The 26525-nt window shown below is 36.7% G+C and overlaps 1 protein-coding gene across 3 annotated transcripts in view; it reads right to left on the bottom strand.

Moving 5' to 3' along the window:
• DPP4 (dipeptidyl peptidase 4) overlaps positions 1-22517 on the bottom strand; it is a 39849-nt gene extending 17332 nt beyond the window's left edge. The window contains exons 1-16 of one of the 3 annotated variants that reach the window (XM_084524199.1): positions 22030-22517; positions 21844-21928; positions 14183-14272; positions 13534-13628; positions 13341-13415; positions 11855-11907; positions 11683-11755; positions 10393-10513; positions 9808-9968; positions 7767-7867; positions 4215-4350; positions 4022-4066; positions 1200-1304; positions 1029-1096; positions 795-848; positions 194-318 (exon numbers count right to left, since the gene is read on the bottom strand). In XM_084524199.1, the coding sequence (XP_084380325.1) occupies positions 194-318; positions 795-848; positions 1029-1096; positions 1200-1304; positions 4022-4066; positions 4215-4350; positions 7767-7867; positions 9808-9968; positions 10393-10513; positions 11683-11755; positions 11855-11907; positions 13341-13415; positions 13534-13628; positions 14183-14272; positions 21844-21928; positions 22030-22035 (1393 nt within the window). In that variant the 5' untranslated portion in view covers positions 22036-22517. Of the gene's footprint in view, positions 1-193; positions 319-794; positions 849-1028; positions 1097-1199; positions 1325-4021; positions 4067-4192; positions 4351-7766; positions 7868-9807; positions 9969-10392; positions 10514-11682; positions 11756-11854; positions 11908-13340; positions 13416-13533; positions 13629-14182; positions 14273-21843; positions 21929-22029 lie in introns of all 3 variants that reach the window. The other 2 variants (XM_084524197.1, XM_084524198.1) reach the window with 2 other exon arrangements.
• Between the last annotated feature and the right edge of the window lie 4008 nt (positions 22518-26525).

Genomic DNA, 26525 nt, shown 5'->3' with positions numbered 1-26525 from the left:
TAACCTTGTAATTGTTATTAAGGTGCTTTTAAGCCTAGGAGGGAGTATGTTTTTCTGCTGCCAATGCATCTATCCAATGATATCAACACACATAATTGTTACACAGCGTGTATCAAGATCTTGAAAAAGTGAACTTCCCCACCCAACTAAACAGCGAGTCATTTTTATGTCAATTAATTCTGGATGTACTCACCATGACAATTTAACTGATAATACTGTGCATCATTGCTGAAGGACACAGAATAATACTGGCATCTTTCTTGATTCAGATCACAGCTAACACATTTAGTAGGATTTGGACTGCTTTCCAAGAGCACTCTACAAAGTAGATGAGCTTCATTTCAGAGATAAAATACTTCTTTTTAAACTGTGCTCAACACAAATATATGTTTTTAAATAAGATGACAATGAAATTTGATACAATTCAAAAGCAATGCCCTTATTGACATAAATAACAGATAAAGCAGTCTTTAATTTTTTGTTTTTAGTTGATACTGGAATTATCATAGCAAAAGTAAAAGCATGAGAGGTTTTCTTTAGGGGCAGGTTGCTTAAGGATTGTTGCTTTTCACAATTTTCCTTTATCAACTAAATTTACAGAAAAATACTACATTTTTCATTTATTTATTTATTTATTTATTTTTACAGTTCATACTTCTATATTGATTTTAATTAAATATCATACATAGAATCCCACATTAGACTGTGAACATCCCAATCTTTTACTTCATAATACTTTTTCTTAAAATTTTCACTAACAAGTTTTTACTCATACTGTAGAACATATTTCTTACTTATAAAGATTTCTTCCTCCTGGAGCCCCACCATTTTCATTACTAATGTAGTACCTAGAAGAGCAAAACATTGGTTTTGGTAAAGTATTTAAAACACATTGCAATATTTAAAGGATTATCTCACATGTTTAGATAATATTTTTACTAAATTAAATAGCACCTTCTTGTTCTCCCTCCTACTTCATTGTTACAAGACCTCCTGATAAGAACTCATATATTACTTACAATACTTACAAAAAGTTATTGGTTACAGCTGCTATGCTGATCACTTCCCATTTTCCTGTAGTAATAGGTAGTGGAGCCTGGACAGGGAAAGAAAGGCAAGATAAAAACTAGAACATGAAGATCCTTGATCACCAGCAGAAACACCAGTCAGAAGTGGCAGTCCTACAACTTCTAACTTACCTCTGAGCCATTTATGTAATGGATATGCTTGTATCCTTCTGCATTGCTGAATACTCTGTAGAAAGTAGTATTGTCGGGTGCAAAGTAAGGGACAGATGGCTGAAACTTGAACACCAGAGAGATGTCTATTAAAGCAAACAACAAAACTCCAAAACCAAAATGATAAATTTAGGTTTTGATATCTCTAAACAGAAGTTTCAATACTTAAAACAATATTTCATTGAGATATTTTGCCTGCTGACTTAGTAGGTAGAACCCACAGCTAATATCCTGACAGTAAAAAACACTTAAAATATTTCCTAGCACCTTAGAGGCAGAATTTCCCAAGTATTAATCCTCTGGTAATGATGGATGCCCTTCCTTCTCTTGAACTACAGCTGTTCCTAGTTTCCTAAAATGAAGGAAACAATACACGCTTCTACCTTTAAAGTCATTGCTTTATTCTGTCCAACATGAAGCTGTGACCTGTAGCAATGTAAACACTGCGAGCACATTTTCTTTGAATTTCCATTTTAAAACACACATTTGTGAACACATCTCTGAACTTTGAAGGTTTTTTTTTTTTTTTTTTTTTTTGTAAGCTTGACAATGAAAAAGTTCCCCTCTTTTTCAAAGAAAACAAGATGCTTTTCAAGAGGATCTAGGAAGTAGGTGAATACAAAACACCAGAGGAGCCAAACTGGAATGATATGTTCATGAAGGAGCTATCCAATTATCAATTTGGAGGGATGAAAATGAATTAATTCTTTCTACTGACTGTATTTTGGATATGCTCCACATAGTAAAGAGAAAAACAGGAATGAAACTGAGTCAAGTGAAATAAAAGCTATTTCTGTGATATGTGTCCAAAACATCTAAACATTAATTAGCCAATAGAGTCAGCACAATCTCTCTGAGATGTTATACCCATTTTTGAAATGAAAAGTGAAACTGAAAGATAGTCACTTGCCTCCAGTCACTCTGTAAGCAATGACAAAACTTGAGACACCCTCACAGACATTCTCCAGATAGTTTCACCTTCTTTCCTAGCAATATTTTTGCACAAAACACCCTGACAAATACTTCGCTAATTTCTCTCCTACCACGGTCTTGCTTTTTCACAGGGTGACTTTCCTTCAAGTCAACTAGCAAGCTCTTACTTAGCTCATGAACTGGAAGCCTTACTGCAGTAACACAGGCTGTGAAAGTTCTGAGCGTTCTTAAATTAAGTAAAATTTCATCTCTATTTTATAAAAAAAAACATAATACTTGTTATATAAAGAAAGAGAGAAGTACATTTTCATGCATGTATATATAAATTTGTACATAAAACATATGAAACGTATATAAATACATGTGTACATACACACGCATACATATGTGTTATATATTTTAAAACATGCCTTATCAATCAAGTGTCATTTTATCATCTGTAAGTAGAAAGAATAGTAAAGCCATAAAGATATCTTCCTTATCCACTCTTCGATCCTCCCTACTTTCCGCTCCCTTCTCAAATCCAAGAACCATACAGTGAGATTATCTTTTCCTTCCAACAGCTCCTAAGATGTGGGCTGTCTCTTTAAAAGAAAGAAAAAACCAACAACCTAGTTTAATGGCACAGACTCGCATTTTGCCCTCTCATTTTGCACAACTGTTTACAAAGTCTGCAGCTTGATCATCACATTGTCTAATTGTGAAGCCTTTGCTGCAGAGAAGCAAAATGTGTCAGCGCTAAGGCCTTCCTTTCCATATCAAATTTGACAGCAGGTGGGTTGATCTCTCATCTTCATACTGCGGATGATTTCATCCCTGCTGTTGCCTCCCTCTTTGCATTTCTTTAAACTTTCATTTTTGACTTCAAAAGTGAATTAGTGACTAAAGCATAATCAGTGTGTGGAAAATGCGGGAGTGGAAAGTGTACTCTGTGTTCTCATCAAAAACTCTAAAACTCATTTCTCCCTCCAAGTCTGAACTTTTGCATCTCTGCTTCACTTCCCCCAGATCTTCTGTGTAGTTCATTAGGTGCCTACTCTCTACCATGTACAAAAGGATTGAGAGGCAGCTTCGAAAACATCATCCAGACAGTAGCAATTGCTTTGGCAGAAGTGTATGAAAATCTTAATCTGGTCAGCTGTATGCATCTTGTCCCCAGTTCTCTCCAATGGATATTTGGGGTTGAGGAAAAATATAAATAAATGTACAAGCAAACAAAACAAAAGAATAACAAAAATGAAAACAAACACAAGGAGAACCTGGAACTGCTTGTTCCTGAACAAACCAGGGAGAACCTGAAACACTAAAATTGATTCTTGTCCTCTAAACCTCTCCTCCAATTCAATTTGAAGGTTATGGGATACATTTCTTAATGTTTTATCCCCTAGATCATTCTGGAGGTGGCAGAAAAACTGGATAGCAGCCAAAACAGCATAGCTAGCAACTCCCCCATTATAAATGGAATTCTGAATCGTGGCTCCTGTATTCTCCTAACTACCACTACTGAAGTAATAGGTCAGAATTAAAAAAGTGTCTGGAAGGAGCACTCTGCTTTTTGACAAACTGAACATGATGCACAGGTCACGGAGGATGTTACAGCTTGAGCCCACAGCGCACTGTCAGCCCAGACTAGGGAGTTCTGAAAGCCATACCCACAACATTTTAAAAATGGGAGTGGGGATGTGTTATGACGCTGTTTAAGACCATTTTTTCCTATGTAGGTAAAATGAAATGAGTGAATGGATCAGACCTGCACACAAGAACATTGCAACTGGTAAGAAGCTCATAAGAAAATTTCTTAATTATCAGTGTTATTTAACATGTTGCAGTTTTAGAAATTGAACACTCACTCTGCCAATCCAGCCAGTTGTACTTTCTTCCGTACGTTGTTTTTCCTAAGAAAGATAAAACAAACAATCCCACAACATTTATGTTTATTTTATAGCAGCCTATGTTTCTACAAAGATAAATATACAGAGATACTCTACTCCTATCTAGTCTCATTTATCAAACATTGTGACTCTCCCACCTCAGTTTTCTCACCTGTGGACATGTCCAATTTCTAGTAGTATTTTCAAAGTCACAGACTGTGAGGACTGAAAAATTCTGAATTCTTCTGAGCCACTGCAAACAGATCCTTTCATCTGTCACCCATGTTACAACGCTCAAATAATGATCCCTAAAAACAGCAGTAGCATTAAATATTTAAAATCCTATCTGTAATAATATATTATACAATAACATTCAGTAATTCAGTAAATGAAACTCATCTGGTTATTTTCATTTCAATGTATTCTTCCAAGGATAAACACTGATGCAAACCTAATTGTGGCATTTTTGTTGTTGTCAATTGTTTTTGTTGTTAGCAGATGCATTGGTTATTATTATTCATACAAAAAATGCAAAAGAATTATAGTTTGTACATACACACTTCCAGGAAGACTGCAATTAAATCCTAGCAGCCAGATCACTATTCTCTGGTGCATGAAATAACAGCTACTCCAGACAGTCCATACATGGACTTAATTCAATGTACTGTGTGTATCTAAAGGAAATTCTTCTTAATATTAAGTTGTATGGGCCTTGTATCTTGGAATTTTAATCTTTGCTGCATTAACTTGATTGCTGCTAAGCACTTGAAGCAATACACATCTTAATTCAATTTAGTACTTGCTTCCATTAGTTAGAATTGGAAGGAGAGATTACACCAACAACAGATATTACTATTTGAATATTTTGCTTTCATCTTTAGAATACCAAATAATTGACATGAACTACTGGACTATCCAAAAAACAATAATAAAAAAATCATGGATCATTCTCTTGAATATTCTTGCATATTATTTTTTAAAAAATACCACATAAAATTTAGTGATTTGTTTACCATTACGATCTGTTAGATGTACTCTTCTTTTCTTATTTTAGATCTCTCCTATCTCCTAGAAGCCTTATGAACTAAAATAAAATAAACCTCCCCTCCAAGGCAAGTATGCATTTTCAACCAGAATTTGCACATTTGACTTAGTTCCAAGTTCATGTTCCCTTTTTCCCAAAGTTAGTTAACAAAAATGCGTGGGAAGTTTTGTGAGAGCGAATATCTTCATGATCATAAAATGGGGGAAAGAGAGAAGAGGGAAAGAAAAAAAAAAAAAGGAAGTGGAAAAAAATGTGGAAAAGACTACAATTACCATGGATGGATTAAAAATATATGCCAACCAGTTACCAGCCACTTTTAGGTTTATTTCTAGATTGCAGCTTCAATATCATGTTTGAAAAAAAGTCTACTTTTGCATTTATATTTGACTGGTAAGTTTATAGGACATTTAACATGGCTGCTGTCAGTGGCTTCGATGAGAGTAACAGACCAGTAATCACAGAATCACAGAATTTCTAGGTTGGAAGAGACCTCAAGATCATTGAGTCCAACCTCTGACCTAACACTAACAGTCCCCACTAAACCATATCCCTAAGCGTCCATATCATCTAAACGTCTTTTAAAGACTTCAGTGTTGCAAAAGATCTCTGCAGGAGCTTGTTTGGAAAACAATCAGTAGTTTCTCTTAATTTGTAAAAGGGAAAGTAGCTGCACGGTTTTTGTTGCTTCAGAGTTAGGTAAGTTAACATTTATAGATACTAGTAATCGTTTAAAAATAATTAAAAAAAAAAAAAAGTAGGTTTAGATTAGATATTAGGAAAAACTCTACTCAGAGGGTGGTGAGGCATTGGCATGGCACGTGTTGCCCAGAGTAGCTGAGGATGCCCCATCCCTGGAAGTGTTTAAGGCCAGGTTGGATGGAGCTTTGAGCAACCTGGTCTAGTGGAAGGTGTCCCTCCCCATGGCAGGGGGTTTAGAATTGTATGAAAATGTATATTGTATGGAAATGTATATAGGGTCCCTTCCAACCCAAACTATTCTATAATACTAGAAATCATCCATCAAATAGGATGAACAGGAAAGGAAAAGAAAGGAAAAGAAAGGAAAAGAAAGGAAAAGAAAGGAAAAGAAAGGAAAAGAAAGGAAAAGAAAGGAAAAGAAAGGAAAAGAAAGGAAAAGAAAGGAAAAGAAAGGAAAAGAAAGGAAAAGAAAGGAAAAGAAAGGAAAAGAAAGGAAAAGAAAGGAAAAGAAAGGAAAAGAAAGGAAAAGAAAGGAAAAGAAAGGAAAAGAAAGGAAAAGAAAGGAAAAGAAAGGAAAAGAAAGGAAAAGAAAGGAAAAGAAAGGAAAAGAAAGGAAAAGAAAGGAAAAGAAAGGAAAAGACAGAAGGAGAGAAATGCTTGTAAGTATAATAAATATTTAAGTTTATTACAGAGATTAGGAATGCACCTTCAGTTTTCAACAACCCATGAAATATAAATTTTCAATTACGTTGAAGAATACATTATAGCAGTTTTACATAGCCCTTCCTCATTTGCTGCTAAGAGAAGATATTCCTGCAATCACCACCCAGAATTCTTTACTCTGATTACTTCTTATTTTTAGGGCAAATCATTTCAGACAAGCAGCATTCATTGCCTTCATCCTCATGTTGACCAACAAGAACCCCCTGTACCCATGATGCCAAGTGGTATTTAAATGCTGCATGGGTTTCATGCTGGACATTCACACAAAAAGTAACAGGTTTCATCTACCGTCCTAAAGCAGCAAAACAAAGCCATTCCAGATTCTGGAAGCTTTCCTTGTCAAAAAATAAAATATCCTAATAAGGGTACAGAACAACATTCATAGAAACTTGTGTATTTCAGTTAGTACAGAGATGTTATACTGGTTAGGACTGATATGAAATACCATCGATATTCCAATTATAACTTTTTGGTCATCTAGTACAAAATGAAGCTTCATGCACTACCTAACAGACCTGTTCCCCCCTCCCCCGCAAAGTTTATCAATATACCCTGTGATTGCTTCCACACCAAACGTCTTCATAAGTGCAAACCTCTAAAAATCACTACAATGCTGTTAAAAAGAGAAAATAAAAACCAAGATCTAGGATACCAATTCCCATATGCATGCATTTTAAATCAATTTAGCTGCTCTTTACAAAATACATTTATATCATGTTGTGCATTTCCAGTGGCATTTTGAGAAATACAATTTTCCATTTACTTTGAGAGGTGCTGGTTTTCACCATGTTTCCAAAGAAAACAAACATTTTAAGTATAAATCAGAAGACAACCATGATACCTTGCCTCAGCAAGAAGTCTGCTTCCAATGAAATCAAATCTTCACTTTCCATTAAGTTTTTTTTTTCCCCTCTTTCCAGTGAATTGGAATACATACATTATAATTTGATTATACCAAAACTTGCTCACATTAAAGTTGTACTGTGAAATGACTTCACCATAGTTAGACTCCACTGAGTGTGATGAGCCAAGAACTTGTCACATTCTGAATATAACATACATGGAATATGCCATCTATATATAATCACTAGAAGGATAATCTGTGTGCAGATTTTCTCTGGTAAATCTTGTTGCTACCAGAGCCTCATGACTGGGTCAAATGACAATATAAACTGAAGTAAGATAGGGTAGTCACACATAAAAGCTCCTCCTCTTTCACCAAAGGAAACATGCAAACATTCAACCAAAATTTCTTACCCTGATCTTATTTCTTCAGGTGGAGAAATTTCAGCAGAGTCAAAACCAGGAACCAGGGTATTCACAATGAAGAACTGCACTGTTGGATTTTTAGCTCCTGCCTAAAAATAAAATATTTCGTTGTACTTTCAAAAACAGAATATTCCTGACAAAAAAAAAATGTTTGAAACTATAGACAAAAGAAATTACTATAGACAGTCAGGTAGAATATACTAACTTCAAACACATGAAAAGATGAATTTCCAAATGCAGTTTTTAAGGTAAATATATAATTTACCTTTATTTAAAAAATTAAAGTGCTAGCTGTGTGATTCTAGATAAGGAAGACTACTACATTTAGAAACATTCATAATTACACAGGACTTGCTGTACCCACAGTAATATTTGACCATGTCTTGTCTCACATGCCACACAATATCTAGCAGTGAATTAGATGCTATGTTAACAGACAGAAAAATGATTCTTCATGGAGACTGATACCTTACGTTAACTGATTATATAATAGCCACCTATACCATAATCAAAGCTGTGGCTGCAGCATGTACCCCACTATTTTTAATGTAGTGCTAATAGGTTCTAACAGCAATGTAACTGTGTCACTAAGGGCTTCTTCTCTAGAAATGCAAGTTAGCTAGCGAAGTCCTCATGGTAACAGTTAACTACCTGTAGTTGACCTATGTCCAGAAGTCAGCAATACTTCAAACAGTAAGGGCTTGCAATAAAAGGTGCTACTTAATTTGGCAGTTCATTCCACACCTGCTACATCTACATCTCTTCACAGGCGGCATGCTCAGGGCAGAATCCCTGTGGTTATCAGTAAGCCCAGCTGCTTGTTGTGACCACCAATGACTCCATGTGGAGGAGGCTCCAAGGAGACAGGCAAAGGCAACATGATCATGAAGGCTGGGGAAGGCTAGGGAGAGACCTAACACAGTTGCTACAGAGAAAGCTGAATTCAACACAAAGGGGATTGGAGGGTCATTTTTACTCCAGATAAACATCTGAATCAGCTGAGTGCATCAGCTGCCTATATCAGCTGTTTTGCCCATTAATCAAGAGTGCAACTATCCTCCTGAGCTGGCCAGACCAGCACAGCGGGAGATACATAGCTATCTTTCCCCATCACAAAATAGAAAAAATGCGGTGAGCAGAAAATGCTGAACAAAGTGATGGGCTTGAGCTGGTTTCAACCCATGTGTTCCTTCCTGGCAACTGGGGATGCCCAGCATTATAGCAGTGCACTTACTTATTATAAATACCAGTAATAAGAACCCTATTTGTGTTGTGAACCCTATTTGTGTTGAGAGTGCAGTGCAACTGTTGTACTTAAAGTGAAGTTTGTAATTACATTATGTCTTAAGTGTATTGCTGCATCTCTCTGCTAAATCAAAATACCATGGAACATCAAATAACTTCAATAGGTAAGTGTTGTACTAAACATTAAGCACTCCATGTGTGGAATGTCTGAAAGAACCCATCTGCAGCATATTGGACTCTGACACTCACACCATTTAGTCCAGTAACAACTGTGCCATGAGCAATGAGCACAGTCACATGCAGTGAAGAAGCAGCTGCATGCACAAAAGTTTTCACTCACAGCAAGAATTCAAAGAGTTTTAGATATGGGCAAAGAAATTCTGTAAGCAAATTCTTCCCCTTCGTCCCAACATACGAAGCATACAAGAACTGAAAAAAAACAGCATTGATTGAAGATCTCATTCTCAATACCATGCACAACACGAATATAACATGGAACTGCCAAATGCTTTTACCTAAGATCTTTCATTATCTCAACACCTACTTGCCACCTCTCAAAATTTTTGTGGTGAAACAACAAACCATTATTAATATTATTATTATTTGCTTTCCCCTGGAGATAATAAATACTTTAATATTGCCAGATGCTGTTGACTTCAGAAAGAGTAATCACAGCAAGCTGTTGAGGAGAGACAGACAATATTTTCATTAGCAGAAACTGATTAAATGAGACTACTCCCTTAATGAAACTGTTGAACAACTGTGTTAAATAAATAACACAGACCTTGGGATATGGAATTCGAATAGTCTTTGGATACTGCAAGGTGTCTTCAGAATAAAAGGAATACTCTATAACAGGAACTTCTGTATCATTAAATCTTGCATATGCCACAAAATTGCCATTTGGAGACCACCACAGAGCAGAATGTGTGCCAAACATTTCCTCTGAAAGAGATGCAAATGCATTTAAATTACAATTGAAAAGTTGGTTCTTATATCTGAAGAATTGTTCTCATTAGTTTTTAATGGGATTTTTTTTTTTTTTAATTGAAGTACCAAAGCACGGAATGCTTGTTGGAGTTCTGAAACGAGAAAAAGATCAGTGCTCATAATCTATTACATGAAGCTCATTCACACACTACAATTTTTAGTGACCTGCTGCAAGTTAAGCTAACTCCTTTCTGTTCTTAGATACGCTAAAGAGATATAAAGCTCAGGTAAGGACACATGGTTCTGTGAAAATGCAGACTTGCATTATTTTGAACTTTTCAATGATAAGAAATGAGATATGGCAGTTATAATAAAATAGGTATAGCAAAACCAAGTTTTTGTATTCATATGCAAAGTAAATTGTGCTTGATGTAGTTACCTTCATAAACCCAATCTGGTATTCCATTGAAAATTTTATTTTCTTCTCCATCGCTAGTGATTTGCACAGGTGCTGCTGTTGGTGAAGCTTTTATATAAATATTATTATTCCAAACATATGCCTGCAAAACATCATTGTGATAATGATTTCTGTTACAGTTAATCTGCTCCCCACCTTTGCCACATTTAATGGGCTATTTACATTTACTTCAGATGGCAAAAACTGTCTTTTGAATTTGCATTTGGCCAAACATCACTGATACTTAACAAACATTAATTACTAAAACAAAGCAAGTATAGCAACCTGACTTTATGCCAAAATGGAAACAAACAAACAAACCACACAAAAGACAAACAACCCCACATCAAACCCCCCCCAAAAAAGCAAACTATCTTGTTTAAGTGGCACTATTATAGTGTCAAGAAAGCCTTCATTTTAATTTCCTTTTGAGATACAAGCTTATTTCAGTAATTTGTTGTTTGTCTTTACTTATTTGTCCCTCCATCAAAAGAGTATTTTGGTAAAATATTGATGAGAGTCTCAGAATCACTAATAGATCTCCAAAGATGGTCTATTTCTGAGTAACACTCAGAACTCCTTTATATTTTTGGCATCTGCCTCCCTTTCCAATCCATTTTTCCCTAACAACTGAACAACAGTGTTTTATTCTAGAGTTTCCCTCTGAGATGCAGAAAGCTCTTTTCAACAACCTTTGCTGCTGTGACTGGGCTCCATAATCCCTATACTACAAGCAATAAGAATGCATAAACACCTCATGACTGCTCTTTAGGTCAGATCCAACATCCACATAGGGAATGCACAAGCCTTAGAAACACAGTGACTATCAAAACTACTATGGATTGGGGTGGAGATTAAACAGAAAAGGACTGTGAGATAGAGTACATTTTGATCCTCTAATCCCTGTTACATTCATCCATCAAATAAGGTTTCATTGTTTTAATTAGCAGATAAAAGTCAAAATGATGAGTAAGTAGACAGCCATAATGCTTCTGTCTTTGAAAGGGGTTAGCTACTGTCTGCCACTATAAAAAACACTAAGTTCCTATGGGCCACTACCAGTTTCAGGAATGCCTTTTCATCGAAGAACAAAACACACAGAGGGATATTTGAATATTTCCAGCAACTGTAGCCAGTCAATTTGGAATCTAGTTCAGCTACTTCATCTAGGAGTAGGTAAATCCAAAAATCCCAAGGGCACAGTTGATGTGAGCTTCTATGTCATGGATAGAAAAATAAATGACTGTGTAAGTTTCACTTATCCTTACTGACCAGTTTGTGACCAACAGGAGACCAGGAAATATATTGTGTATTATTGTGCAGTAGTGTTTCATCTAAGATGGAACTGGAAAAAAACAGAAACAAAACAAATAGCACAAATCAGTAAAATTTCACTTCATTGAAAAATACTGTTAAAATTATATCTCATGGAAAAATTACTAACCTTGTATTGAAATCATAGATGTAATATGAAGCTGTGTAGGAATGCCTCCACAACTGCAAAAGAATTAATTTAATATTAAGAAAACAAAAATGTCACCAGGACACAAATCTCTTACAGCTTGAATTATCACTGAAATCTGCCTCACATTTCTGCTTAAGACAGATATAACACAATGAAACTACAAGAGTAGTAAGTCTCCATAAGGCTTAAGAAAAGACTAAAGAATCACTGGTCCTCTGGGGTCATCACTTCAAGTACTATGATAGAGGTCACTGACTGATTAAGTGCAGAAATACAGAGGCCAGATATGCTGAAGATTTTCAGAAATTCTTGTAACTATATGGCAGACTATCAAGGCTATCCACAGTTAATCCCTCTCCTTCTGCCTTACTGGCACAATTGTCTTCTGCCTGCTTTTACAATAATACCGAATTATTTAACTTAACATCCTATTGTTTAGTAGTCCTCACAAGTTCCAGCAGTATTTCTGTAGCAGTTCCTGGGTTCCTATTTCCATTCATATTGTCACAGAAATAAACCCTCTCTCTCAGAAACCTTCTTCTTGAAGTCTGTATCACTGGGGGCACTTACAGAGACAGATGATGATGATGATAATGCAGACACATTTAAATGTACTCACTATGAGGAGCCGAAGAGGTTTGATTTAGCCCACGGTGTTGACATGCTACAATAATGCTACCTTCTATGATAGTTCTTCAAGATTTGTAAGAAGATATAAAACAATATCTTAGTACTACACAACCAGATGGCTATTACATAAGAAGTGTCCACATCCTCATGATTCATTTTGTTACTCTCTTTTCTTGCAATAAATATTAATAACAACATAACTTTCAATCCTACTACTACATAAAGGTTAAATGACGGTTTCAGCATTAAAGTAAAATTAACTCTTACGATTGCAACAAATAAAATATAATAGAACAACAAATCATGAGTGGAGGGGATGTCTAGGGTAGCTGGAAAAGTATAAGACTTTTGCGACCTGCTGTTACATTGCTGTCAATGTAACAAGTATACACATATATAGCAGCCTGTCACCTCTCTGCTTCTCCTTTACCCACACAACTCCTTGGACACTCACACCTGTCTTCCATTCTAGTTTATCTCCCCAGATTAACCCTCCAGCTTCACTCTCCGTATATCTTTCCATCCACTAACTTTTTATCTGGCTTTACTCACACAGTCATTTCTCTTCTGCCAAGCTAACAGGTCTTTGATACCCTTCTCTTCTAGTTTCCAAGCCTGATGCCTCTAGCCAGTCACTATCAATCTCCTCCTGCTCTTGTCTGTTTAGACTTCAGTGTTCCCCTACAGACATCCATCTTATTCATCTAAACTCATGCATTTCCCACACACTCTTTCAGCCTCCACAACCCCTACTTCCAAGACCATCTTCTTGCTCAGTTGTTCCCAAACCTTCACTTCCCAGTTTCATTCTCAGAGAATTATAGTCTATTTGTACCTTTGTATAGCTGTACTGCAGAAGAGCAAACCTTTGGTCAGGGGACAATATAACTGTGGTTGCTTTGTACTTGTCCTGTCAACAAAGTGCAAAGAGAACACATTAAGCACTGAGTCCAGAGAAAAGTGTAGAATAAAATATTAAATTTAATACCTTCCCCAAGTCTGCATATGTTAAATATAAGTCAACATACTAATGTTGTATTTGACAAGATTACGGAAGATGTTCCAGTAGCAGCATCGAAAAGTTGGATGTCCCCATTAGCTGTTTTGTGAAGATACTGATTTCCTATAAGAACAAGAGAGATACCAATAAACAAGAAGGAAAACGTTTATCAGTCATTTATCTTTTTTGTTGTTGTTACACAGGAAATAAAATTTAATAATCTGGTCAAAATTTTCTTTCCACCTTTTGTAATGAAAGGATGCTTATAGCACAATAACGTTCACAAAACTGGGCTGACAGCCTCAACTTTTTGGCACTTCTTTCCCTTGGGTTACGAGGCATATGCAGCAGGAAAAGAGCCATGTATGTCCCTGTTTCCTGATAGCCTGCACAGGAAGCTGACACTTCACAGTATAACACACTTATATGAATATACTTATACACAGAAGTAAATATGAGTAAATATGTTTTTTTAGCAATACAAGAAAATAGTTCAACATGAACACTATCTGGTATTTAAGGAAAAGAAATCACAACTCTTTGAGCTATTCATCATTCTGTAAAAGTACCATTAAATAACTGAACATTTTTTCAGGATATAGTAGTAATTTCTGAGTATTATGTGTTTATGGTAGTATATTTTATTCAGATTCATGCTATGTATAGAAATAAATTACCTGAAATCCACTGCAAATCATGTGTTTTGTACTGATAGTCACTGTTCAGGTAATTCTCTAGAGTGTATGTTTTTCGTGAATCAGTACTTTCTGAAAGAAGAGAGATAGAAGAGAGATTTTGATATTATTACAAATTGTTCCACCTCAGCTTCCTAACCTGACTACTAAAACAAGTGTCTTTTGTTATTGATGTGTTTTAGCTGATCAGGTGTGAAGTACCAGCACTGAGAAGGCAATAAAGCTTTACTGCAAGATAAATTAATCAATTGTAAACTAAAGGAATATTGATGAGATCACTGAATAAACACAAAAATTATGAATGCCTGTTCTCTGTTGGTATTTTATTTTAGGATACACTAGAGCTGTTATCCTTGGATTTAATAAAAATACCTTTTTGACAGTGAAAAAATAAACAAAAAATGCTTATCCTTCTTATCTCAGGAAATATATACATGTACTCCTCAAAAATTGAAAAGAAGTGATCTTAGTGCCTTTCCCCTCGATGCTCACACATTGGAACTTAGCTGCAGAACCCAGACTGCTAATACTTGCATCAGACATTGATTGTGGGGTTGGTTGTGTACAGCAAAGATGTACACGCTCATCAAAGAGTGGTGGACAGGCATGGCTGTCCAGTTGAATATGTGGCATCCATGGGAATAGATGTACAGCTCTTGAATGATATATTAAAATTAAGTGGTTGCTGTACTTTATTACATAAGACTTGCTGTTTCTGGTCCCAGATTCTTCCATAGTGAATCACCTATCACGAAACTTAAATTTGAGAAATATCTCAACTGAAAAATCATTCAAATTGTCAATTACCATCTGATTAAAGAAAAAAAAAAAACAAAACACACTAATGCATACTGCTAAGTTTATAATGAAATAGCTGGTTAATATTTATTCCTGTGTTTTTCATCAAGGTATCTAAGTATTTTAATGATTGTTGTGACATCACTATTTTGACTGCAAAATTAAAGCTAAGTAACTGGATTACTTCGAAAAGACTAGTGAAACTGAATGCAGTTAAGTATCTGAGATTGGTCATCAGCTCCAGTGTGCCACTGTCATTTTCTATATTTATTTTTTACTGGCTGTAGTGCAAAAGCTACTTATTCAAAGTCTAAAAGGTTCGAATAACACATTATATATACATATATTTTTTGAAATTCCTGCTTCCCCCCCCACTCTATTATTATTATTAATTAAAAAAAAAAACACAACACACTGCTGTCATACAAATCTACTCAGTAAAGAAGGGAAGCACTCATTATTTCAACTTGCACTATCATTCCATTTTTTTTTGTTGTTACTATCAGCGCAAATCAAAAGATCCAGGATAAAATCAGTTGATAAAAACACTCCAGTACAGGTGTTCTGACTAATCAGTCAGGGTAAGAACCTGCCCCCATCAATTTTGAGATTTCCAGTATTTTAGCTACTTTTCAACAGACAGCCTCTTCTTTCAATATGCTGAAGAAGAAAAAAGAATACAAGTCCTTGGGGGGCGGTGGGAACAAAAAATACTTCAACGATTGCTGCAGGGTATCTTTCTGTAGGTTGAATAAATATGACATATGGAACATGACAGGAAGACATTTATATTAGCTATTATGGTTTTATTTTTATTTCCAAACAATAAGCATATTACCTATATACAGCACAGACTGCACAGCTATTGCTGCAGTAAAAGTCAAGAGCCTTAACAAAGCTTTTAGATTAAGATTGCTCATCAAAGGTTAAAAAAGAAATGCTTGCTCAGTTCCATGTGAAATTTGCTTGTTCTAAAAATCACCAGTCTAGATTTCCTGCTCATGATGTTTCCATGAGAATATTAATTTCTCAGGTTAATTATTCTATATTAACTGAATATTTAATTTGATGGATTATGAACAAGTGTGTATTTGAAATTCATGCACAGTTGTCTAGTTGGGAATATCACTTCTCTCCTTCCTAATTGAGTAAGTGTCATTTTCAATTAGAAGGGCTTCAGAAAGCAACAAAATTCTCTCTTGGAAAAGGAGGAGCAATTTAAGACAGGTGGCTGATGAACAGGTTTAGGGATTTTTCCAAACTGCTGAATGTTTTTCTCCCCCGGTGACATACATATTTTGCTGAGGTCTCATTACTAAAAATCAGGCCACAATTAAGATTTGTTGGCTGTGTACAAAATTAAAATTTCATTTTCTGTCAACACCTTCCACATAGTAACTGAATATGAAAACATACGCCAAGCTGTAAGGGTATAGTCAAAAAGTTCTACTTGGAGTATTTTCTTAATTTGCAAGATAGACCACTACCAGTATATTCTTACTTATCCGCATTATGCCACTGACTATATATTGCATTCTGCTGCATTTTGGTTCTTTTAGTTTAGACTCTATTTGAAAAAAAAAAAAAAAAAAAAAAAAAAAAAAAAAAAAAAAAAAGGTGTCAAATAGGCTTATTTTGACAAAATGAAGTACCTGTTGACATTCAAAAACTTATTAGTGGCAATTAAAGATTAGATACAGGTCAATATATGTTCATATTTTAGCAAAATGGCTTCTTTCACTGCAGTTCTTCAGAGAGTCTGTGAAAGCTGAATTTTCTTGCTATTTCTTGTCTAACTCATACAGAGGCTATTTTCCGCATTCCAAGCAACTAGCTCTTTATATCTGCCCTATTCTCCCCCTCTTGCACCTCCCCCCCCCCCCAAGAACACATACATATTTACCACTGTTATAACAATATACTGGAAATAGTTACCTCATAATACCTGTCACAACAGCAAAAACTTAAGGTTTATGTTTTATTTTTGAAACCATTTCATTTTTTCTCACTAGAAAGATTGAGTTGGTTTCTGTAGGTGTAAGGGGTTAGGAAAGGAGTTAAGGAAATACAGTTAACTATTGTATGAAGTTTGTGGTGCAACACAGCACAATACCCAAAAATTACTTTTGGTGAATGTATTGTTTATTCCTCCATGTCAAGACACATTTTTAAAATTTCTATATACCATGCAATAGAGCAAGAAATCATGTAACCAGCTAAAAATAGAGATAAAGCTATAGAAGTAATAACACCGGAAACTTTACTCACATTCAGTACAACCAAGAAAGACTTGAAGAACCACAAGGGAAAGACGAGTACAAGCACGACAGCAATAGTGAGAAAGAAAGGGATAGAGAAATGATACAAAACATAGAAGGTGAGAAAGTATCAGCATTTTTACATGACAGCAGAACAAAGGCTAGAACAATCTGAAATCTAAGAATGTAGTTTAGAAGCAGTGTGAGAGATGCAAGAAGATAAACCTGATGCAGGATGCCCAAGAGAAAACCAACCAGTCAACGCAGTGACACCAACCTAGGGCAGTTCCCTAGGTATCACTGAGGCTGCGGAGATTGTCCCAGAGAGGGATAATCAATAGCTCTGGTATCCCTCCCGGATTTGCCCCATCTCATGCAAACTAAGGAAATAAAAATAGCAGAAGTGTTCCATAGATAGCAACTAACTGCTGGTAAATTTGTTTATATGCATTACTCAACTCTCAAATTAGGGTAGATAAGAGAGTTAAATGACAGCTAGAGAAGTCAAGGTCGTATAGCAGGAAAACATGTCTACCTTCCTTCAAAGGACAGAAAAATTTCAGATGAAATCGAGCAAGCAATTGTGTCTCTCTCAAAACAACATTCAGACTAAGAGGATCCTGTAATACTATGCAAGGTGTATGAATAAATGGGGAAAAGGGAACAGGTACCACAATCAGATTCAAAATAAGAGACTGTTTGGTCAGACAAATCTACAGTATGTTCACAACAGACTGGCTTATTAACCTACTGTATCTCCCTAACAACTTTGGAGAGAATTTCAGTCATGATTTTGACTAAAGTCATTTAAAGCTACGTTACTGGAAATCTGCTCACTGTTTATATAATGCTTCCCTAAAAACACACAAACTCAAGATTCTTGTCTAAACCTTATTTTTTGAATCTAGACTGAAAAAAATTCCACTTCAAAGATCGATTTCTAACCCACAGGTTAAAATTCATTTACACATTGTCCAGCTTTCTCCCTGAACACCTTTAAAACGAAGGCCTTTCACAAATCATGGTAATACAAGACTCCTTATTCCCAAGAAAACTGGGACAGATCACAGCTACCAGATTAATTCAACTTGTGGCACAGGTCTTCAAATATGAATCGTGTATCAGCCAGACATCTCTGTATTTTTAAACATCTTTTTCAGTTGCAAGTAGGGTGTTGACATAGGCAATAGATACTCCTCCACACCATCCAGTCACAAATCTGCTTAGCATAGGACAAATTGCAGATAGGATAAACAGGGTAAGACTGTTGATATGTGACCATCCCCAAAAGAACAATAAGAGCTATTTGGAGGCTTCAATTTCCTCTTCTTCTCAGTTATACATTAAACTAGCTGTGAGGAAGATCTGCAACCTCATCTCTCTCGAGTCCTTGAACCGAGAAGCTGTCTCAGCAGTCCCAACATTTTTCAAATCCAGGATGACAGGAAGAACTCATTGGACTTTTGCTGCCAGTAATTCTTATCTCTATTTATATTTTTTTCCAGGCACTAGTAAAAACTAGCTCACTAGTCAGATTTCAAATTCATGAAGTTTCTCCTCTCACACACCTCAAAGTCATTAACTTTCCCAGAACCCGTTACACTTTTTCAACCTCTTCTAGGCACATTTCCTCTCAACAGAGCACAGCAGCCCATGCACAGTATCACCTATCACAGTGATAAACCTTCTCATTTAGTCAATATCTCACTCCCAGAGTTAGATGTCTGGGTAAAATAAACTGATTTGTGACCAGACAGTTGTACAGGTCTGCATACTATTTGTGTTGTTGGTAACTTTCTTATGGCAGCAGAATGATACTAGATATGACACTGTCTCCTTTCTACTCAGCATCCTCTCACTCCTGGCTTTTCCTGAGCAGCTGGCCACCAGAACCACTTCTAGAGAAGATGTAATGGTGTATGGCCACTGGATATTTTGAACTGCCTTTTGTATAAAAAGTTAGAGTAAGAAAAAACAGAAGTGTAAGTAAATATAGAAATGAGTCACGAGCAGACAGGCCACGTGTTTTAAGAAAATATTCATGCCTTAAGGGTAACCAGTTGCTACAGTAGTCACCTCTTGAAGAGCTCCTCAAGGCATAACAACACCTTCATCAACAGATTTCAAATATGACTGACTCCTGGAGCTACTTCGAGATTAAACTGTTTGATGCAAGCAGTCCTATATTTTATTAAATATAAAAATAAGGTGGCAAAACAAGACCCTCAAGATAAATACTGAAGGGCTGCTGTTCCCTAATCAAAATTAGGGAACATTTTTGCAAATATAAGTATGAAGTACTTATATTATTAGCCCATGCTAAATGGCTTCAAGAGAAGAAACAAAAGTAACACGTTTCATTTCACAAGCCTATCATCCAGCCAACAAGCCAGAACACCTCTGGAGTGTCAAAATTCCATAACCTTTCAAAACACTGGAGCCCATTTATCAAACTAATTTTGTGCTGCATGACTAATAAGCTTATGAAATTAAAGCACATGGAGGAGTATGGCAAGGCGAAAACCAAAGGTAAGAAATCTAAACTCAAAATATCTATGTGTATCAATAATCATTTTCACTCCCAGCACAATGCTTGAACCATTAGGATGAAATAAAGATTTGACTGCATTTACAGTTCCTTTTATCAGAGCACGCTTTGATTTCACACAGTCACAGTCATGCAAGCTGCTGCTTTTCCTTCCAGTTTTGCCACCTTTCATTTTGTACTCCGGTCAGTTCCTGTACTGACCCAGAAGACATCCTCACCTGACTCATGCATCCTGACTTCATGCATAGGAACAGTGTAATCAAAGTGCACTAACATATGAAGAGCTAGTTATAAGCGTACTACCTGTATACTCTCAGCTAACAGGAAACACAGGTTTAGCACCTTTCAGTCAAAAGTTCCTGAACTTGCAGTAGTTACAGTTATTATTCAGATGTTACAACTGACCTCATTTGGGAAAAGTCAGGACTTTAAGTTTTCAAACTGGCACTTCTCCGTCTCTGTCCTTATTTCAGACAAATGGACCTACTGAATTACCTAGATGTGCTAGATAATTTCCCACTCATTAATTTCAGCCATTAGCAAAAAGACTGACACATTGCCTTACTCTTTCACAATAGACAAAGTGGCACAAGCCAAGGTTGATGGTATGGTAGGATTCTGTATTTCATACAAGAGAGGTGCTTCTTTAATTTTTTTTAACTATAGAACTCAAAGACCAATTCTAAATTGCTGCCACTTCTACAGGAAAAGGATTCCTGTGCTACAGCCTATGAAAGAAGACACATTTGATTTTCAGTAAGATAGAGCATTAATATTAAGGTAGACTAGTAGTAACCCTTCAGCAGAGTAGAGGCCTGTACACTGAATTCTTTGGCTAGGCACTATGTAATGATGCACACATGCATCTGATAAAGTATTAAGATCTTTTCAGTTGTGATTTCCATAGCTTCTTAAAGTATTTTCTGTCACCTCAAAAATCTGCTTTTTTAGATTAGTGGCAAAAAGCACTCAAAGACTAGCAGAAAGGAGAGTGCATCCACTCATGCAATTTTAAGCCCAGAAGATAAATAAACCAGATATCTGGACTCTGAAAATCTGGTTACTAATGACTGTGATATTATTAATGACAGATGAATCGCCAAAGATTTAAATGTAAGCTATGCCATATGAACAGTACAGTGATACAAATTTTGCTTCTTTAATTGACATAAAAATAAACACCAGATCTTTCTATACACGTAAGCAATTGCTATATTTACTTCTGAACACATAAAAAAGATCAACATACATATCTTCATACTTTCTGGGATCAACCTAACAAACTTAAGACTACTAGAGGTCTGATCTAGAAAATACTTTGACTTCTTAAAGTTTGCAATGCTGAATTCTACATATTATATAGCTCAGCTGTTAATCATGAGAACATAACGAGAGTCATTAATCTGCAGCCTGGCCATACCAGGTGGGAGCAATGTATTGCTGGATGAAGATTTAATGCTGTTTTACATTAACATCAAAGCTACAATGTCAACCTGGAAAGTACAAACTGATCAGAGTCCAAAAACACATTCCAAATCTTTTCCTACTTTTTTTTTTTTTTTTTTTTTTTTTTTTGACCTCTGTAACAGCATTGTATAATTTCATTCAATAAATGTTAACAAATAAAAAGTTGTGCAAACAAAGCAAATCAGAAGAAGTATAATCTTATCTCTTCAACACACCCTAGAGAACTTAACAGTTGGCATTTTACTGCCGGTTCTACAGCTTTCAGCTGTGCTAGGAAAAAAGTGCTGAAACTCGTAATACTTGTAACTAGCATTTTCTAAGTTTACACGGGAATTAAGCGTCTTTTTAATTTCTCCCCCAAGCCCTCTAGGTGAGTGAGACACCTTCTTGAAGTACCTCCCAGTTTCAGAGCGCCAACCCTACCAACGCACGAGTACAAACTTTCAGCAAAACTCCAACCGCGAAGCCCACCCCCGTGCGGGGGCAGAGCCCCCCCAAGGCCGGCAGAGAACGAGCCCCGGCAGTTTCGGGGACCCCTCCCTCCCTCCGTCCCAGCCCGGCGGCGGACTTACTGCCGGTGAGCAGAGCCACGGGCACGGCGATGACCGTGATGACAACGGCAACCCCCAGGAGCCCCAGCAGCCACTTCAGGACGGTCTGCAAGGAGAAGTCCCGTCAGGAGGCAGCCGCACAGGGCCCACGACCTGTGCCACCCGCCCCGAGCAGGGGGTGCCCGGGGACCCCTCTTCCGGACTCACCTTCATGGTGCGATGGAGCAGCGCTGTGAGGCGGCAGGCGGGGCCGCGGCGGCTGTTCTGGGCTCGGGGGCGAGGCGAAGGGAGGGGAGGCGAGCAAAGGGCCTGCCTCGGGGCCCTGTGAAGCTGCTGCCGCCCGCGGGACCGGCCTCGGAGCAACGCTGGGCGCTTGGGGCCGGGGGCGGCTGCCGCTTGCAGGAAGCGAGCAGCGGCAGGCGCTGGGGGCTGAGCGAGATCACGTTTTTCCTGCTAGCTCCGCAGCTTCGCGGGGTTTCTCAGAGCTGTGGTTTCGCCTTCGGTTCAAACGCTGTGAGCGGGGTAACAAAGCTATACGTTGGAGAGGAAGGACCCTTGACACTGAAAGCATTTCTGTAGGAAAGCAGATAACGCCCACGCGGAGGTCCCAGAAGTGAATTGTCTCCAAACGCCAACGGCAAAGCTCTTAATGACATAATAACACCAGCATTTCAGGTTTCTACTCTTTGAACTTCTTTCTCTCGAGTTCTGGAAAGACTGATAAAAATGTAGTTAAAAAGGGTTTATATTACATTCTTTAGTACTGGTTCTTGTCATAAAAGGTAGATCGTTGTGTAAGTCTGCAAAATGGACGTTTAACAACAGAAGACAAAGTTTGCAACATAGTATCTAACGTGATGGAAATTCACAGCATGCTTATTGCTAATTTTGTTGTACAGGTGAGCCCATGGTGGACTGTTAAAAAGTAAAATTATAGTGAAGTGGCAGTCTTTCATATTAGATGGACTTTCAGAAGTCTTACAGGTCCATTTGAATACTCAGTATCTATCTAGTACGCTGTACCATTATGTGCCTGACTCACTAACAAGAAAAAACAAAAACCAAACAGAAATCAGCCAACCCCCCTAAGGTAAATGTTCCTCTTCCCATTGAGCAGGAATCAAAACATGCATATAACCAGCCAATGTATGCTTTGTTTTCTATGTTCAAAGCATTTAAACGATGACCATCCTATGTCTCAAAGTGTAGCATGGTCAAGGTATAATCTCAGTTCTCTGGTAAAATGCACCTGAATACTCTCAAGCTTTTCTTAGCCAAGTTGCAGTTTAATAATATGTTGAGAGATTATCTGCAAGCTTTTAGTGTTTCTCAGTGATTATTCTAAGAAGGAAAAGACCTCCACTGACAAAACGTATGCCTAGCTTCTGCTAGCTCCAGTGGGCACAGAATTTTAAATACCTTTGCAAATTTGGATTTATGTTTCTAAGACCAAAATGTCTATTAGCCTGCCGTGTTTCTGACTCTGGTCATACTAAGGAAGTTTATGGGACCACATTGTGTACCGAGAACCACCTGAATTTTCCATCAAGAGTAAAGGTAGCAGAATATGCTTTCCATTTAATTGCAATGGTAGCTAGCATTGATTTTATACACCTTGGAAGAATCTTAAGTTGCTCTTGTTTAATCAAAATATCAGTGATCCCAAAAATATTTGTAATGGTTGTGCTTCTGGGTGCTCTGTCGGATTGTCTTTTGTGATAGCCTGAGACCTAAAAAGTGTTTCCAGCCAAATATTTCAAATTCCTTTCTACCATGAAGTTCTTTTGCAATCAGATGTGTTAATATGATGCCAAGAGATTAATGAAATGAATATTCAGCAGTGGCTGCTACACAATAAAAATTGAGAAACCGTAGTTGTTCATCATACTGTATGCTGAACACAAAAGTATTCATTAAGAATAAGGTTAAGCAAGTTGTATAACTAAGAAGAGCTACTTACTAGAAAGAACCAAAATGCAGCTTTCAGCCTTAAGGCTGGCTTCCCTAAACACTTGGTGGACATGCCAGATGTGATGTCTCTTTCAGGCTTCTAGCCTCAGTAGAACTCAAGGCTCTGATATTTAATTGAATCTTCCCTCCATAAATATCTGGAGAAGTCCAATAGGAAAAATGGAAAAAAAAATAAGCTCTGTTCTGCAGAACAACAACAACAAAATTGTTTGGGACTAAGATATATACAGTCTATTTTACAGATGCAATAATGTATTCTAGATGTCTCAACATATGGCTACAGGAGACAAAGTGAGTGCTAGGAAAAGTTTTACACTAATTCCATAGCTCAATTCAAACATGCTGTGAGGAAGAAAAAGCAAAAATGCTGTTAGCACTGAAGAGTGTTCAAGCTCCACTTGAGTGAAGTGTGTCTTTTGGTAACAAATATATTTTTTTTTTGGTAACAAATTTTTTTTTTCTTTTTTTTTTTTTTCCCCCAGGAATTTCCTTTTTATGCTGAAATAGCATAAGGACAGTTTGGTAATTCTTCATTACAATGAGAGTACTGTGAAGAGAGTTAACTGTAAATCAGGAAAACAAATAAGAAAACAAAACAAAACAACTTGCTTCCTGTGGTTATTATCATTGGAACAATCATTTTGATGTGGCTAATAGCAGCTGTCATTTAGTTCTTTCAAGTTTATGTATTTTTCTCTAAAAAATGAATTTTCTGGCAACTGAAAATTCTTGTCACATGCCCACAGAGCACAATTGAATGGTTATAGTATCTCAAGTTTCTGTTCTTTTTTTTTTGTGTGTGTTCAGAGGAAAAGAGTTTAAGAAAAAAGGGAAAGAAAATTGAAATATGATATTTAATTACAATTATTATTATTTTTTTTTTTGTTGTTGTTTGTTTGTTTCTTGAACATGCTTATTTTTCCAGATACTTAACAAATAGACTGGAATATAGGAAGGAAGCTGTAGAATTAAGGTCCAAATATAGTTAATAAAGGAGAAAATATTGGGAACACTTTTGAATATAAAGTCGCTGGAATTCTGGGTAGCACAGAGGATTCTAAATATCTGCATGAATGCACAGAATATGCAATTTTAGAAACTGCATATACACAACAAAGTCAAAGTATCTGGCGCAGTGGTACTGTTTTCATACATCTTAAAGAAGGTATAAGGTTCAGTTTTCTAGTAGAGTGAAGAAGTCAGTGGGGAGAGAATTAAAACAAAAAAAAAATAGTTGTTGCACCATAAGCTGCATCTATGATACATTTACAATGTGTTTCCCATAAGATGGGATCCATAGCCTAACTCTGTAGACATAAATCTTACTCAAGGTGTAGAGGGGCATCATAACAGTGTCATCCTTCGTAGCATAAAAGTCAAGATCCCTTATGCACACCTGGACATTTGATTTTAGCAAGCTGTATGCAGTTTTGGTCCTTGACTGAAAAGGGTGAAAGAAGGATTAATGTTTCTGAGAGTGGATGAGGGCGTATCCCTGTATGTAATGCTGCAATGTGCTCCTGAGCAAGATTCTCTTAGGCAGTCACACTTCCCTTCCTTTACTTGTACAGAGCAAATTGAAGCCCCCCTCATACAAGCAGAGGACCACAGGGAATGCAATCAAAATAATAACAGACAGCTGTTGCTTCATTGCCTGGAGACTTTGAAGAACATTTATTATTTAAAAGCAGTCTCAAGGCCACTCTCAAATTCCTAAATTTTTCTACAAATATACCACTCACAGCAAAAGGCCTTAGAAAGGCGAGATCTCTCCCTTACTAGAGTACAAAATTAAGATTAAAATATAAATAGCAATTCTCTGTAGCCTTGACTGCTGCAGCTATTCTGCTTTCTATCAGCCTGAAGACGTGAATAGCTATTGTCTAGTACAGACACTTTTTGAAGAAGTGAATGCTACTTATTTACATTTATACCATTATCTTAATTACATCTAGTATGTACAAGAAATATTTGGCACGTACCTTGTGCTTGATTCCAAATGACCTTGTTATTTCAGGGTACGTAATTCCTAGTCCAGTTCTGCTAAAACTTGTGTTTGGAACTTCTGGAGCTTGCTTAACTTCATCTGATTTCTGAAGAAAGGGTGTCTTTTGATTCATGCTCTAAATTGGGACTCAGAAAATTACAGTTTAAATATTTTTGTTGTGTTCCAAGCAACCTGCATAACTTTGAGAACGTTATTTATATCCCTTCTGTTCATAAAAACATAATTTGTAAAAATGTGGAAAACAGTACTTACATAGATGACTAAGCCATCATCAGAAGATACTCAAGTACACTGGGGACAGACACAACAATTGGTAATTCAGGAATCCTGACCTTCAGAATACAGAATATCCTGGACATAATGGAGTAAAACACATTAAAGACATTTTCTCAGTCTATAGAAATAAAAGAGTTAATTGTACCATCTCAGCCTGGACCATATGGATCCAGCCGTGTATAACTGTACTTGGTATCAAACCACTCTATGCAAATTAGGTTAAACATACAACACATTTACATTCCTCCCTCCTTTCCCCCTTTTAACCTCCAATGATATTTTGGATGCTCTGATAGTTATTTTAAGAGCAAAGTTCAACTGAGTTTTAATAGTTTTAAATTGGGTTAATAGAAAAAGTATCTGTTACTGTCAAAAAACTGTTCTAGGTGCAAAGTTGGGTATGATCAGTCCTGATGTGAAATTACAGAATATTGGTACCTTATAGTAC

The sequence above is a fragment of the Aythya ferina genome, assembly GCF_964211825.1.
Source record: "Aythya ferina genome assembly, chromosome: 6".
NCBI classification, from domain to species: domain Eukaryota; kingdom Metazoa; phylum Chordata; class Aves; order Anseriformes; family Anatidae; genus Aythya; species Aythya ferina.
This window is presented reverse-complemented; position numbering and strand designations above follow the sequence as displayed.